A 16,255-nucleotide genomic window follows, 5' to 3' on the forward strand; every position below is an offset into this window, starting at 1 on the left:
TTTTGAAGAGTCCATGTAACATAGTGATGGACTAGGAGACTCCTCACCATCAAAGAATCTCCTATTTCTATCGTGCCACAGATCCCACTGTTAAAAAAGGGGAGTGGCCCTCCAAGCATCTTTGACTCGATTCTCCTCTGCACACCCTTTCCAAGCCACTAATATGTTCACTGTGGATTCTGGAAACACTTAGGCCAGACCAAAAGCAACCAAGAAAATAAACCAAACATCCCTAGCCATAGGGCAATGAAGCAAAAGATGGTTCATGGTTTTTCCCGACTTCTTAAACATGCAACATCAGTTCACCACAATCTGACATCTTCTTCTGAGGTTGTCGAGAGTGAGGATACTTCCAATGGCAACAGACCACGTAAAGAAATTATTGCGTGGTCTTTTTGTTGGCTTCAATAAATATTTCATTGTTGGTTTGCTGGCGGGGAGAGGAGGCTTTTTCCGTTATCTAATTTTTAATCATTTAGTAATGTTTGCTGTTATTGAGAATTTACACTCAACATTGTGTATTAAAAATGGTTTTAAGAACATCTACTAGATGTACATAAAAACGATTTGAACTTTTGAAGGAGCGTATGAGAGGAGACATAGCTACCCTATACTGCATATGATATAATTGCAAGATGGATCTCCAATCTCTATAAATCTCAGATACTGACATCTACGGAATGAATTGAGGCATGAGATTTAAGCACTTCCTATATTGCACTCCTGCTTCTGGCTTGTTTACTACAGTGATTCCTACTTCTTCTTGTTATCATTTATTTTATTTTTAAAAATAGAATAAAGAATTGCAATGAGGTCTCTTTGCATGCTATGTCCCTGTCACTCCCTTGATATCACATGTTTTACATGATCCTCCCTCTACTGATTCTCTCGATTCAATATCGTTCAAAAAACTTCAATTTTGTATGGTTCTCAACAATATGGTTTAGGGAAATGTGAAAAAGAACAACATATAATTGACAAATGCCAATGCATTTTACAAACAATAAATTGATTGTGTTAGATATTCAATAATTTATTGTTGGTACTTTCCACCCAGAAAAAGAATGCTGCTTTTAGATGGGGTTGGATGTTTACATACTTATGCTTTGTTTGTTTTGACGTCTGAGAATTATTTTTCTATTTTATGGTGTTTGGTAACCTTAAAACTGGTTTAAATATTTTCTTAGTAAAATATTTAAAACTTTTGTAACAAAAATGACTAACAGATCCAACTTTGTTGTCATTTTACCGGAGTTGATGCTCTTTTCAATTCAACTCAAACACTGAAAAAATTGTAATGAATTTCACAAAATTGAGATGGTAGACATCCCTGATGGTGTAGATAGATGATGGAGGAGAGATAGAAGTCACGAGACATGATGATGGGCTCGACGGGGGCAAGGACTCTTCGTAGAAGGTGAGGATGGAGCACAAGGCCATGTGAATCATGTTGAGAGATTTAGGGGTGAACCATTATAGAGCTTGTGGTCGAGGATGTACGATGATGTTGGAGCTCACGAAGATTCGGATGGCCACATGTGTAGGAAAGGAGGAGCTTCTTTGTCACGCCATAGTGTCCCTTTACTCACTTTGTGAGGGTGAGCATGGACAAGTAGATCCTGAAGCACTAGGGAATGGAGGTGGTTTGGGGGTGTGTAGGATTAGTATGGAGGGGTGCAGGATTAGAGGTAGAGGACAAGGTCAATGTTTGTTGAGGCTTTTGACACTGACAGGGTCAGAGTGTGAGAGAGAGACAGAGGGGGGGGGGGGCGGGGTGGGGTTGGGTTGGAATAAGATGGAGTGCTGTTGATGTAGATGTAGTAGCTTACTGCCGTGCCGTCTATGTTGGGCTTAGGCAACTGTGGGCCCACCAGATGTGGTGACTTTAAACAAAAGTGGCTGACCTTAATTACTCTGGAATTGGTGATTTTGGGTACATTTGATTGGGTAATCATCCATTAACTTTTCGGGATTTATTGTAATATTCTTTTTGGAAAATATTTTCAGGAATTGAGCCAAACACTAGAAATTAGATAAAGAATTCGTTTCACTTTCGAAAGGTTTTAAATAAAAAAATTTCTATGACAAAATTTTTTTTTTTTTTTTTTTTGATAAGTAAGATTATATTGAAAACGCTCAAAAGGGGAGCGGAACCCAAAGAAACACAAGGGCCACAAGGCGCCTTAAACCTTCAAAGAGGAAAAACAATAATCTCCTCTATAGATCTATAATCTCTCCCTGAAACCCAACAAAAAAGAGTGGAAATAATAGAGAACTTAATCATAGAAATAGGTTTTTTCTTTCCATCAAAATATCTCCTATTTTGCTCGAGCCAAATGCACCACCAAATACAAAGAGGCGTAGCACTCCAAGCATCCTGAATGAGACCCCAACAGAGACACCTCTCCAAGCCTCAATTAACCCTCTAGAGGAACTAGGCATAACCTAATGGACCCCAAATAATCCAAGCATCAAATCCCAACAGTCTCTGGCCATGCTACAATGTAAAATAAGGTGGTCAACTGTCTCCTCATCGCACAAGCACAATAACAATGATTAACCACCACCTGATTCCTCCTCCTCAAATTATCCTGAGTTAAAATCTTGCCCAGGACGGAAGTCCAAGTGAAAAAGGCTACCTTAAGGGGAGCCTTTCAATACCAAATAGATTTCCATGGGAAAGGGCCTCCGGTACCAACCGAAAGGCACCTAAAAAAGGACCTAACCTCGAAACGACCCTGAGAGTTGGGATCCCAAATGTCACGGGCTTAGAGTTTCAGCACTACTCTAACTACTCCTGTGCGGCACCAAGACGTTGGTTCTACTCTTGCAAGTACTTGGTCAGCCTAACTCCCGTGCCCACCTTCGCCAACGCACTCCCCTCGTGCGCTTACTAGTGTTGTAGTTGCCCTCGTCCTCTCCTCACTTGGCTTGCACACTCACACACACTAAGGCACTTAAGTTGGCAAGGAAAGAACACTTCTATTACTTCAAAGAATGCTTTGTACAAGGCTAGCTCTCAAACTCTCTACAAGGCTCTCAAGACTCACTCTAGGACTTGTTGGCTACAAAATGAAATCCTACTCTTATTTATAGGCATCCCCATCCCTAATGGACGGTTAGGATGCATTTTAACCGATGGTGGAGATCGATTCTCTAGAAGTTTCTCCCACCTTCTTCACACTTCCATATATATCTACAAGTATCTGCAACATTCTAGAACTCTCCATACTACTCCACACAATTCTGGAGAATTCTAGAATATACTACACATATCTAGAATCTTCCACACAACTCTAAACTACTCCGGAAGACTCTAGAAACTCCCATGCCATGCAGTCGCTATGCAGCGTCCAACTCAGCGTCTGTGTGTCGCCTGCATGGCATAACCTCCATAGGCGGGGCGTGACATTCTCCCCAACCCATTTCCGTGACGCCTTCATCACGGTTTCTTCAGCTGACCCAGCCTCTTGCAGGTCATCAACACTTGCACATATGTCCTTGGCCCAAACGTGCGTGCGCCCTTCAGGAGATGTAAGGTCCTCACGAGCTCTATCGTGTTGACTGCCACTTCTGGACTCTCCTTCTTGCCCACGAGCGGGCACCATGCATGTGGCTTTGCCTTCCTCGCCTCCAAGTATCATCAATGCACCAAGGCATGGTAGTGGCACTGCGTTGTTCCTGTCTATGAACTCGGGTCCCAGCACCATGTCGTGGTCATCCATCTCCGTAACCTGGAAGTCGGCCTTGCCCTTCCACCCTTACATGCATAGCTTCACCTCCTTGCACACTCTGCTCACGTGTGCCTCCTCGGAGTTGACGGCCTTGATCCAGCCTTCCGTTTTGCGCATTTCCAAGCCAAGTCGCTGCGCCTCCTTCGGGGTAATGAAGTTGTGTGTGGCGCCCGTGTCCACCAACGCTTGCACGGCTTTGCCACCAACCTGCGCATCCACATAGCGCACCCCAGCTACCTTCTTCGCCTTGCCCTTCTTCTTGGTGTCGTGTGCCATGCTACTCAGGGCATATAGCCCCCATGCACCTATCTTCGTCGCTGCCCGCATCGTCCATCTTGCCCTTACCCTTATCCTTCACAAGGGCGCTCATGGTCTTCTTGTTGGGGTAGTGTCGCAATATGTGCGGCCCATTGCACAAGTAGCACTTCGGCTCCCATTTGCCCTTGTCGCGGCGCTCCCCTTTGCCACTAGCCTTAGACCTCTCTCCATGGTCCTTGCCCTTATCATGGCGCGGGCGTCTCTCTTCGTCGCTGTGCTCATCATCACTGGACTTGGGTGAGCCCCCTTTCTTGAAGCGTCGGTCTCCCCCACCTTTGCCGTGGTCCTTCCTGAGAGACGTGGCCGTCTTGTTATCGCGCCTAAAGTCTTCAAGGCGCTCCGCTATAGCCATTGCGGATGCCAAGTCTCTAGGCTCCCTCCTCCTAAGCTCTGTGGCCACCCAAGACTGCAGCCCATCTATGAACAAGCACACGCGTTGCCGCTCCGGCATCTCTGGGATCTCCAGCATCAAGTTGGAGTACTCCTTCACATTCTCCCTTATGCTGCCCTTCTGCTTCAGGCGCCTTAGGTTGATCATGGCGAGGTCCTCGACGCACTCGGGGTAGAACTGCCTCTTGAACTCCTTCCATGTGTCAACCGCTCTTGCGCCCCTACCAGTGGTGCGCTGCCTCCACCATAGAGCGGCAGTGTCCGTGAGATACATGGTGCCTGTTTGCACCTTCTCCTCATCATCCTCGATCTCCATATACTCGACGTATTGCTCCATGTGCTAGAAGAAGTTGTCAATCTGGCGCGCATTCCTTGCCCCATCATACTCCTTGGGCTCTGGCGCCTTCTTCTTCCTTGGCTTCACCACGACCTCGCGCGCCTGGGAGAACTCCTTCTTGCACTCGGCAATCTCCACGCGCAAGTCGTCTACCCGATCATGCAAGTCCCTTTCCTTCTCTCGTGCCCTGTTGGAGATGCCGTCAATCAGCTTGTAGCGCTCTGCCATCATTCTCTCGAGCCTGTTGAACTTGGTTTCTATATAGACCAAGTGTGTGGCAAGCTTCTCCTCCAAGCTCTGCTCTAAGACATGGACTTGGTGGTCTCCTCCGCTAGCCATGTCTACTCAAAGCTTCCTTGATGAACCTGTCTCTAATACCAACTGTCACGGGCTTAGAGTTTCAGCACTACTCTAGCTACTCCCGTGCGGCACCAAGACGTTGCTTTTACTCTCGCAAATACTTGGTCAGCCTAACTCCTGTGCCCACCTTCACCAACGCACTCTCCTCGTGCCCTCGCCCTCTCCTCACTTGGCTTGCACACACACACACACACTAAGGCACTTAAGTTGGCAAGGAAAGAACGCTTCTATTACTTCAAAGAATGCTTTGTACAAGGCTAGCTCTCAAACTCTCTATAAGGCTCTCAAGACTCACTCTAGGACTTGTTGGCTACAAAATGAAGTCCCACTCCTATTTATAGGCATCCCCATCCCTAATGGACGGTTAGGATGCATTCTAACCGATGGTGGAGATCGATTCTCTAGAATCTTCTCCCACCTTCTTTACACTTCCATATATATCTGCAAGTATCTACAACATTCTAGAACTCTCCATATTACTCCACACAATTCTGGAGGACTCTAGAATATACTACACATATCTAGAATCTTCCACACAACTCTAAACTACTCCGGAAGACTCTAGAAACTCCCATGCAATGCAGTCGCCATGCAGCGTCTAATTCAGCGTCTGCGCGTCGCCTGCGTGGCATAACCTCCATAGGCGGGGCGTGACACAAAGCTAACAATTTGAATCCCCAACTCTGATCACCTGGCGATACAGAACTTCCAAAAAACGAGTAACCTCCTTAATCTCCCAGTCTTGAAATTGCCTCATAAAATGAACATCCCAAGTCAGTCTCTCGTTATCAAGGTGATAACAGTTAAGCACCATGCCTGTCTGTGAGAAGCAATCCTGTAGAGCCGTGGGAAAGTGAGAGCAAGAGGAAGCTCCCCACACCAAAGATCCTCCCAAAATCTGATCCTCCTACCATCCTTGATCCGAAAATGAACATGCTTACAAAAATCATCCCACCCCCTCCGAATGAAAGTCCAAACCCCCACCCCCCTAGGACCACGCATCTCAAGAGAGCACCACCCACCACTGCTCTCCCCAAACTTGCTTGCGATAACTCTCCTCCAAAGCCAATGCCTCTCAATCCCAAACCTCCAGAGCCATTTTCCAAGGAGAGCCTTATTGAAAGGCAACAACCTCCTTAACCCTAAGCCTCCACTTCGAATCGGACGGCACACGTACTCCCAGCGAAGCAGATGATACTTGAACTCCCCTCCCCTCCCCTCCCCCCCACAAAAGAAAGTTACCCTGTAATCTCTCAATTCTCTCAGCCACTGAAGAAGGAATCTGAAAGAGAGAGATGAAATAAGTGGGGAGGCTAGAAAGGGTGCTCTCATCAGAGTAACCCTTTGAGAGGTATTGCTTTTTCCAACCCGCCGACCTCCTCTCGAATCTAACCACAATCGGATCCTAGCTCCCCACACATCTCGAAGGGGCTCCTAAAGGCAACCCTAAGTAAGAAATGGAAAAAGAGCCAGTGCGACAACCAAGAATCTGAGCAAACATCTCGATCTCAGGAACATCCCCAGCAAGCACAAGAACGCTCTTACGAACATTCACCTTAAGACCAGAGACAACTTGGAACCAAATCAAAACGCATCTCAAATATCTCAACTGGGACGCATCAGCATCACAAAGCACTAAAGTATCATCCGCAAACATCAAGTGGGAAATCTCCAGTTGACTAGCAACATCCCTGCCCACCCGAAAACCTCTCAAAAAACCCAACTCCACAGCCCTCTTTGGCAATCTGTTAAGAGCCTCCATCACAAAAGGAACAAGAATGAAGAAAGCGGATCCCCTTGTCTCAGGCCCCTTGAACAAGAGAAAAAACCCGTTGGAGCTCCATTCACAGTGATAGAGAACCAAGCACTAGAAATGCAGAAAAGAATCCACTAACGCCCGCCAAACCCCATCCTCTCCAATAAGTAGAGGAGGAAGCTTCAGCTCACATGATCATACGCCTTCTCAATATCCAGCTTACATAAAACACCCGGAACCCCACAACTTAAACGGGAGTCCACACATTCACTAGCAATAAGAACTGAATCCAAAATCTGGCGACCTCCCACAAAGGCATTCTGAGAATCAGAAATGACGCCATCCATAACCTTCCTCAACCTAGAGGCCAAGACTTTTGCAATCAATTTATAAAAACATCCCACCAAACTGATTGGGTGAAAATCCCTAACATCCATCGCCTCTCCCTTCTTCGGAATAAGAGCAAGAAAAGTGGCATTCAAGCTCTTCTCAAAAGAACCCTGAACATGGAAGGCGTGAAAAGAGCCCATCACCTCCTCACGGACCACCTCCCAGCACTCCAAAAGGAATCTCATAGAAAAACCATTTGGACTAGGGGCTTTTTCCTCATTACAACTCTTCAAAGCAGACAAAACTTCCTCTTCCGTAAATGGCTCTTCCAAAGCAGAGCACTCCTCACTCGAAATAGAGTCAAAATGAAGCCCAGCAAGCAAAGGTTGCCAACCAGCTGGTTTAGTGAACAACTTCGAAAAGTAATCAGTAAAACCCTTAAAAATCTCCTCCTCCTTACAAAACATCTCCCCCATCCACCCGAATCCTCTCAATGTGATTGCCCCTTCTGTGAGCATTGGCAAGTCTATGAAAAAATTTAGTATTATTGTCACCTTCCTGGAGCCACAAAGCTCCAGACTTCTATCTCCACGAAAATATTTAGTAGTATTCTATGACAAAAATGTTTTATGTCGACATAAGTGGATCCTTGGTTTCAAAGGGGAAACTACTCCTGCAATTAACAAAGAGAAGTTGCTGTTCTTTCGAAAGTATGGTTCTCAATAAACTAGTGCCAGACATTCACCTTATTCTACAAAGGTCCAACTATATCCTCCAAGCTATTTTGCATAAACATGAATATAGAACCAAGACGTGGCACTGTACGGAGCCAGCAATGTTGTCAGTTGTCACAAGATTAGGCCACGGATCTAGAGGTATACAACAAAATACACTCCCTCTGTCCAAATGTTTTGGTACCTTTTTCCTTTTTTCTGATGTTCCTTGATAGTTTTCTTTGTCCCATAATTATTGTCTACTCTGAAAAGTCAATACATTGAATTTTATGACTTTACTAAGTTACCCTTCGGATGGAAGTAGGGGTACTTTTGAAAAATTGTGCGCTGACCCGTAATGCAGTAACTGAATTTACCTCCCTCTGTTAGTGAAATGTAAATACATTGGTTTGGGCCTCTGTTAGTGAAATGTAAATGCATTGGTTCGGGTGAAAGTAGGTGTACTTTTGAAAAATTGTGCGTTGAGCGTAATGCGGTAACTGAATTTACCTTAAAAAGTTGGTTTATTTTTCTTCCCCACACCAAACACACACACACACACCCCCCCCCCCCCCCCCCCCCCCCCCCCCCCCCCCCAGCCCAAAAAAAGGGGACAAATGGAGTTCAGTTCTGCAGTGTGATATGCATATGTATGTATATTATGTGTATATATACATGCGATTGTTACCTTAAAAAGTTGGTTTATTTTCCTTCCCCCCCCCCCACACCCACCTCTCAAATGGCCAAAAATTTGGGACATATCAGTTCTGCACATGTGATATGCATATGTGTGTATATTGTATGTATATACACGCAATTTTTAAAAACAGGATATGGGGATTCAGTGACACAACGTGCATGATGTACATGTAAAGTTTTGTGTCTATGATTATGTGTATGTCTATGCACACATGCATACTTAATTATGATGAATCCTCCTCTCTTTGTTTATTATCTCCTTTTCTTCACAAATAAATTCCGCATTGTAACTGCTTTCTTTTCTGAAAAAGGGTCATTCTTTCACTTTCTTTTATAGTCTCACTGGATGTATTATCACAATTGTGCTCTGTGTTGGTAAATGTTCCATCATGCAATGCCTGCAGCATGTCGGATTTATGTCTTGCTTCATCCTACTAGTTTTGTTGTTACCTTGGATGAGAAGAAATTACGTTCTCGTTTTGAATGTGTATTATTTGTTGGTGCATGTTTAAGAGTGCTTAAAGAAGTAAGCGTTGGAGTCCACCACATGGCTCTTTTGTACAAGTCCATGCGGTTTAATTCTAAATGGAAGTGTGTCACTTTCAGCATCTTCACTGATATACAACTTCGTTTCTATATTTTACCTACCATTTGATCACCTCACAGTGTGTTTCCTAGTACAATGTTGTCAAGGTTATGCCCGTCAGCCATTTTATTTAAAAACACGATGCAGCTAATATGCTATGAAACCCATTTTTTGAATTTTCAGATTTAAAAAAAAAAAAAATAGGTTATGCTATCAGCTCTCGGATTTCCAAGTTGTTTATTATGGCATATAAACAGACTTAATATGTTGGTTGATCACTGTAATTGCATATTGCGCTTTCTGGTTGTATTACTTTGAAGAAGATTTGATGAAAAATTTGCAAAGATTGCAACTGAAAAGGGTGGGCCTTCCATTTGTCCCAGACATTCTTTTTTGACTTTCAAGCGTGCTTCACTATCTGTTGGTTTAACTCTTCTCTATGCTAAAAATCTGTTGAGATATGGAGTTTATATATTTTGTGCTTTCATTTTTCTTTGTTGATCTGACTTACTATCTGTTCATCATTTACTCGATAATCGACAGTTATGCTAAAAGTACAATTATGATTCTCAGGATGCAAAGGAGCATCTTTCTGCGCTGGCTGACAAGCTTGGTCCGTCCCTGACTGATATAGATGTATGGAAATCCCAATCATGTATTCTAGCTCCGTAGTAATTGATAATCTTTTAAGAAGGCTACTCAAGACTCAAGATGCTGTTGGCCTATAGTTAGTGTTGTGTATGAGGGTGTGCTGGTGGCATATTAGTATCTTTTTTTTTCCTAGTTGGGTACTCACACACACATGCCTCCACGGAGGCTGGAACCCCTGACCTCTCTTTGAGAAGTAGGGGCTTGGTACCGCTAGGCCACTGACCTGTTGGTGTAGTATCTAAGCATTATGTTATTTTCTTTTTTAATACTAATGGTCTTGTTCGACATTCAGCTGTCAGTGAAATCACCGCAAACATCTGTTGATGCTGCTGAACAAGGTGATGTATGCCAGGAAAAATTATTTCATGCAGATTTTGATATTCAGTTGGTATCTTTATTTATTTATCTGATTACTTTGTTTTAGCTTTAAAATTTTGAGTAGGACTTGGTGGTTTTTAGTATATTTGCTATACTATATTTGTATCTAGAAGCACAAGCAGCATTTTTAAAAAAAATGAAGTATATTACTTCCAATTGTTTACTTTTGAAGGATGAGACAGTGTATCCGCTGTCAGCACCATTGTTTCTCACTTCTGTGGTTTTTAACACTAATTTTGTGGAAGAAGCTAAATCTTTAGAGGAACTAGTTCTCTGGTTACATTGCTGTATTGATGTTGAGTATATGATGTTTGGGTTGAAAATAGAATGGGATTAAGTTCCACCAGAGACAACAACCACCGCCACCAAGCCTTTTCCCAATCTTGTGGTCGGCTACATGAATCCCATGTTTCAATTCTATTTAAGGCCATTTGCTTTAGTCAAAAGTTCCATCAGAGAGCAATTAAATTGGAATGATACAGAGACCAGGATTAAAATTAAAGATTCTCTTTATAAGTTTGTTAACTAATTTCAATTGAGTGGAAATCTCTTACTGGTTTCATATTTCATATATTCACTATAGACACCCTTTCGAAGAATACCTTTAGAAGATTACTACTTGATTGACTACAACAATTTTTTATATCATTATAATGCCGTCAAAACTGAATCCGTGCTAATGTTGAAAAGATTGGACTTCTTTTAAGAAAGTATATGTATATGCGGAAGCATTAGGGTTCAAGAAATATATTTGATAGTGCATTTACTAACGTGTTGCATATGAGAACAATAAGGGAGAGTGTGCAAACTAATGCTAAGCTGATGAACACCACCCAAAAAGTCCCTGCTCATTTTATTAACACATTTCTTAGCTTGCCAACGTTCCGTACCTTAATAATACTGGTCTAGTAACACTTCTATAAAAATTGGCTTTCAATTTTAGAGTTCAATGTTTATCATATGACATGCTAGAAGCATTCATTCATTTAACCCATCCCGTTTTAGTTTTATGAGCAATTTCATCTCCAATCTTCCTCTCTTTGTGAATACAAATAGCGCATCAGTTTCATAACTGTTTCTTTTTTGGTATCTCTTGACAATTGGTGTACATCATATCCCCACTTGTATTTCTAGTTTAACTGAAGTTACATTATTTTAGCATTAGTTTCATTTATTTTAAACCTTCTCGATTTTAAAGTTTCACTCCATACCTCTAATATCATCAACAAATAACATCCACTACGGAACTTCATACTATGCATGTTTTGTCAGATTAGCCATAATTAATGCAAAAGATGAGGGCCTAATGTTAATTCAAAATGTAAGCCTACATGAATTGGAAGATCAATTGTAAGCACTGTTGTTTAACTGAAGAGATAACCACACCTTGACGGAGCAGCAAAATGGTGAAAAATGTTTTATATACACGATTCTAAATAGTTGGGACAGGGCTTTGTTCGGTTGGGTTGCATCACACAAAGTGCAGCTGTTAAATAGAAATAGAGTAATTATAGTAATTCCGATTGGTGTAAACTGCATATGAGCCTAAAATCTTTAATCTGATGATCTTCATCAAGCTGTTTTAGTAGCAAGAAGCTTACCAGATCATGAGATGTCCCTGCCGTGTATGACTTAAGAATTTTTTTAAGAATTTTTTTCCATATATGTATCCTATTGGGGATCACTGGTCCAAATAGAATAGATTGAGGGCACCCTTGTTGCAAGCCCTTTTAAAACTCAGAAATACCCGTGGGGCCTTTTTTCCCACTTTTTTTCAGTAAGGTAAATGTACCCTTCAGATTTATATTTATATGTACTTATGTATTTTGTGTTGATGTACTTCATTTTGTAGGGCAAATTTATTATTGAACCTGGTATCCAAATAACTGCTTTCACAATTATGAGATGAAACTTTTAGTCTACCTCACAATTGTACTTTATCACCTTTGTCTACTCAAATGTTCTGATTTCGTGTTGGATGGGGTTTTCTGCCACTAGATTATGATGAGAAAGCTGAAGATGCAGTTGATTATGAAGATATCGATGAGCAGTATGAGGGACCAGAGTGTCAAGCTGCTACTGAGGAGGACTATTTGTTGCCAAAAAAGGTTTATTATTCCACTGAAGTTGCTGTGGCTACCATGGAGCTTACAGCTTCTGTTTTTGATGATGAAAATTATGACGATGATGATGAAGAATTTGATAAAGAACGTGAGTTGGTGGATAAAAACGCGGAAGTTGGAAATATTTCTTCATCAGGTTTACTAAGGAATCCATATAAAGTATCTGTTAGACTGTTTTTTATTAATTGACTGTATTTCCTTTTGTTGTATGGTTCATCAGATAATTTAATCAAATCTGGATGTTTATTGTCCTCTTTTTTGATTTAACATCTATACACTTGAAGTTGGTTTAACCGGCTTAATGATTATTTGTGCGCTCTATTTTGAATCCCAATTGCCTAAACTGCAACCGAGTATATCAGATTTAGGAATTTAGGTACTCAATTGAGGGGGGCCTATTTCATTTTTATAAATAAAAGAATGTGGTCTATCTTATGCATGTAATGTTTATATGAATATTTTAGTTGAGATTCCTTCACATGTATATATATATATATATTTCACTAAATAAATTCCTTCATATATTCCGAAAGGGTTGTTGTTAGCATGGGTTTTTGGCCTGTTTGAAATGGCTGTTTTAAACTCATACCGGGCCCTTTTTTCATTCACAGTTCGAGGCTTTTTAATGATTTCTTTTGAACCTGTTTGGTGGATTCCGTTTGAATATCTAAAACAGGAAAGAAATGGCATTAGTGCCCAAAAAGATCCTGAATAAAATATAATTCGAGATTATATTTGTCAGAGATCCTGAACAGTAAAATAACGATACTTTTGATACTATTTATTTATTCATTCAATTTTTTTTTAAAGGAATCCAAATATTTTCTCCACCGAACGGTTTAATCCTCCATGGAAGGAATAGGTGCAGAAGGGGTATTGCTCATGTTACTTTCTAGATTTTTATATATAGTCAAGAAAGTTAAAGCAAATCTCAATTATTTAACAAGGAAAACTAATCTCACTTATTTCAATGCATTGTTATATTTTTAATTCTCTACTTTTTTCTTTATCGTTCTTTGCATAATGTTGAGTCAAATCTTAAATGGAAGTGAATCAATTTCTGATAGATCAATATAATTGAGTGTAGTTATAGTCATGTAGTCAACAGTAGTTTTATTTACATGTTGTGTTATTAAGAATAATTATTCATGTAATACATTAACTGTCATGTTTTCTTTGGAACTAGAACATTCATAAATCTAATCGTGAAACTGGTTTACTAGCTTTCCATTTTAATATTTGACTTGTTTCTTTTGTTTTCAGGTGAGCTGAGTGATATTCTTACTAAAATTTCTGATGGGGAAAAGTTTTCCGAGGATGATCTACCTATTGGCTCTTTTGAAAGTGAAAATTTGGCTGTTGATATGGCGGATTTTCAGGTGATCTGCATGAAAACACTTTATTTTTTATATTTTACTTTGGTTTTACTTGGAGATTGTTTTTGCTCTTGGATTCTTTTTCCTTTTGCTTTTTCCCCAACTCTTTAGGTGCTTCTGCCTTTCATTCATAGTAATTTAGATCTCTGCAAATATGTGAGTACCTTCTATTAGGCTTTTGCTTAATGTTGGTTGTAGTGGAATATCTTAGCTACTGTTATGACGCTGAATCCTGCTGCAGTTGTTTTTATCAACATGTGGCATGGTTTAGTTAGTGATTAGCTTGCAGAACTTATAAGGAATTAGAAATAATTGTTTTCATCAAGATTATGTCTAGGTGAGTGTGAGGAGTGTATTTACTTATGTCTCATGAAATGTGCTTATTCTCTGAATCTTTTCATGGTGCATACCTTTTCTTGGTATAACTCCAAATTTTGGTTTAAATAATAAAAAAAAAAAAAATCAAATTTCTTATGCTTCTAGAGAATTATCATCTTTATGTATGCCTATAATCCTGTAGATGTGATGTAATCAGTGCCACATAATATGTTGACCTAACCATTAATTACGACATATATAATGTATGTATATATGTGGCCAGTGTCATTTATCAACCAATTTTTCTTGGTTCATGATATCCATTTATTTCCTTGTTTAAGAAAGATAATCCTTGGAGTTGATTTTTTTCTGCAGTCAAGAATGCCAACATGTTTTTTATTCAGCTCTTTTTGTTCCTGTTACTATAGGCTGAAAGTCTGCAGTAGAAAATTAACTGCACTACTATCTCCCAATGTTATAACATATCATCTCAATCTTTCACCGCTTTCAAATGCATCATTTTATGCTGCCTTCTAGTTTGCTCTATCGGCCTCATTATTTATTCATTTTCATTTACGCTCTGCGGTTATCTTATGTGATTTATCAGGAGGAGCCTCTTGATGATAAAAATTCAACACCACTGCCTGTTCTGTGTATAGAAGATGGTAAGGTCATATTACGGTTTTCTGATGTTTTTGGTATTCATGAACCGTCAAAGAAAGGGGAGAAGAAGGACCGTAGGTATTCAATTCCTAGAGGTATGTAGTCGCAATGGCACACGAGGACTTTTTTCCTGACTTAGATTTTCCTCCTCTAGCAATGAAATGATGAAAGTTCAACTTTGAATTTTATGCATTTTCTGAATTTATGCCCTTTCGTAGAACTTTTAGAGTTGAATTTTTGGAAAACCTTTAGAGTTGCATTTTCTGAATCTTTTGGAGATGCATTTTCTGTCTAAAGCTTTCCATAGCCGTAAGTGCAATTCTGCACTTCTGGATGTTCCAGTAATTCTTTTTTATTCTTGCAGAGAAATATAAATCCATGGATATTTATGATAATGTTGAAGAGGACGATGAAGATTTTTTGAAGGGCACTTGCCAAGGTTTTTCTTTTATGAGACAGGCACATGTATCTCAAGATGATATTTCAGCACTAGTGGACGGCGAATTAGAATCAAGGATATTTGGGGTTGTTCCAGGGGCTTCTGCTATTGATCTACAAGATGATGAGCAAAGGAAAGATTCTTGTCTTAGTGCGGAGCCAATGAGACAGGATATAATGTCAGATGGGTCTGTAGAGTGGAGCTCAGCTTTGTGTCCAAAATTTTACCCTCTTGATCAGCAAGATTGGGAAGACAATATTATTTGGGACAACTCTCCTGCATTAAGTTACAATGCTGCCGATGGTTGTGAGATCTCTGGACCTGACTCCGAGGCTTTGGTTAATGCAGAAACAGAATTGGAGGGTGGGCTGCAAAATTTTCAGCCAGAGCTCCAGATTGAACCTGATGAGAAAGATCATGGTTTTTTTCTTCATAACTGTCCTGTTCTAGTGGAGCCCTTTGGTTCAAGAACACATTCAGGACTGAATAATCTTCCATTCTTGGAAAACAGATTTCATCCCCAACTTTTGAGGTTGGAGTCACGGTTGGAAGTGGATCATCCAAATCATTCTGATGTTAGAAAGGATTATGGTGGTGAAGAGATCCGCCAAAGTGATGTCATAAGACGTCGTAGCAAACTTACATTGCAAAACAGAGACTTATTGGAAGGATCTTGGTTGGACAAAATAATTTGGGAACCACATCAATCTATTGGAAAGCCAAAGCTAATACTCGATCTTCAAGATGAACAGATGCTTTTTGAAATTTTAGATGACAAGGACGGTAAAAATCTTCGGCTTCATGCAGGGGCTATGATCATAACTCGCTCTATGAAGTCTAGTGGTGGGGATTCTTTGGAGCAGCATGGTCACGGAGGTCCATATGGTGTGCAATTCAATATTTCTAATGACGAATTCTATTCAAACAGGAAAATTTGTCAGCAGCTGAAGTCACATTCTAAAAAACGCGCTGCTCACGGTGTCGAAATCTTGCATTCAATACCTGCAGTTAAGCTGCAGACAATGAAACCGAAGTTAAGCAAGTAAGAATCAGCATTATATCTCATTAGTTGTTGCATTCTTTT

The 16,255-nt window shown here is 40.6% G+C and overlaps 1 protein-coding gene across 3 annotated transcripts in view; it reads left to right on the top strand.

Moving 5' to 3' along the window:
• LOC132300265 (transcription initiation factor TFIID subunit 1-like) overlaps window positions 1–16,255 on the top strand; it is a 47,436-nt gene that overhangs the window by 6,001 nt on the left and 25,180 nt on the right. For 2 of the 3 annotated variants that reach the window (XM_059797282.1, XM_059797284.1), the window contains exons 4-9: window positions 9,797–9,859; window positions 10,167–10,212; window positions 12,251–12,511; window positions 13,639–13,754; window positions 14,677–14,827; window positions 15,097–16,213. In XM_059797282.1, coding sequence (XP_059653265.1) covers window positions 9,797–9,859; window positions 10,167–10,212; window positions 12,251–12,511; window positions 13,639–13,754; window positions 14,677–14,827; window positions 15,097–16,213 — 1,754 coding nt within the window. The remainder of the gene's footprint in view (window positions 1–9,796; window positions 9,860–10,166; window positions 10,213–12,250; window positions 12,512–13,638; window positions 13,755–14,676; window positions 14,828–15,096; window positions 16,214–16,255) is intronic. The other variant, XM_059797283.1, reaches the window with a different exon arrangement.

Source organism: Cornus florida, unplaced genomic scaffold (genome assembly GCF_030987335.1).
Source record: "Cornus florida cultivar Cherokee Brave unplaced genomic scaffold, ASM3098733v1 CherokeeBrave_3.0.0_Hap2_Chr03, whole genome shotgun sequence".
Lineage (NCBI taxonomy): Eukaryota > Viridiplantae > Streptophyta > Magnoliopsida > Cornales > Cornaceae > Cornus > Cornus florida.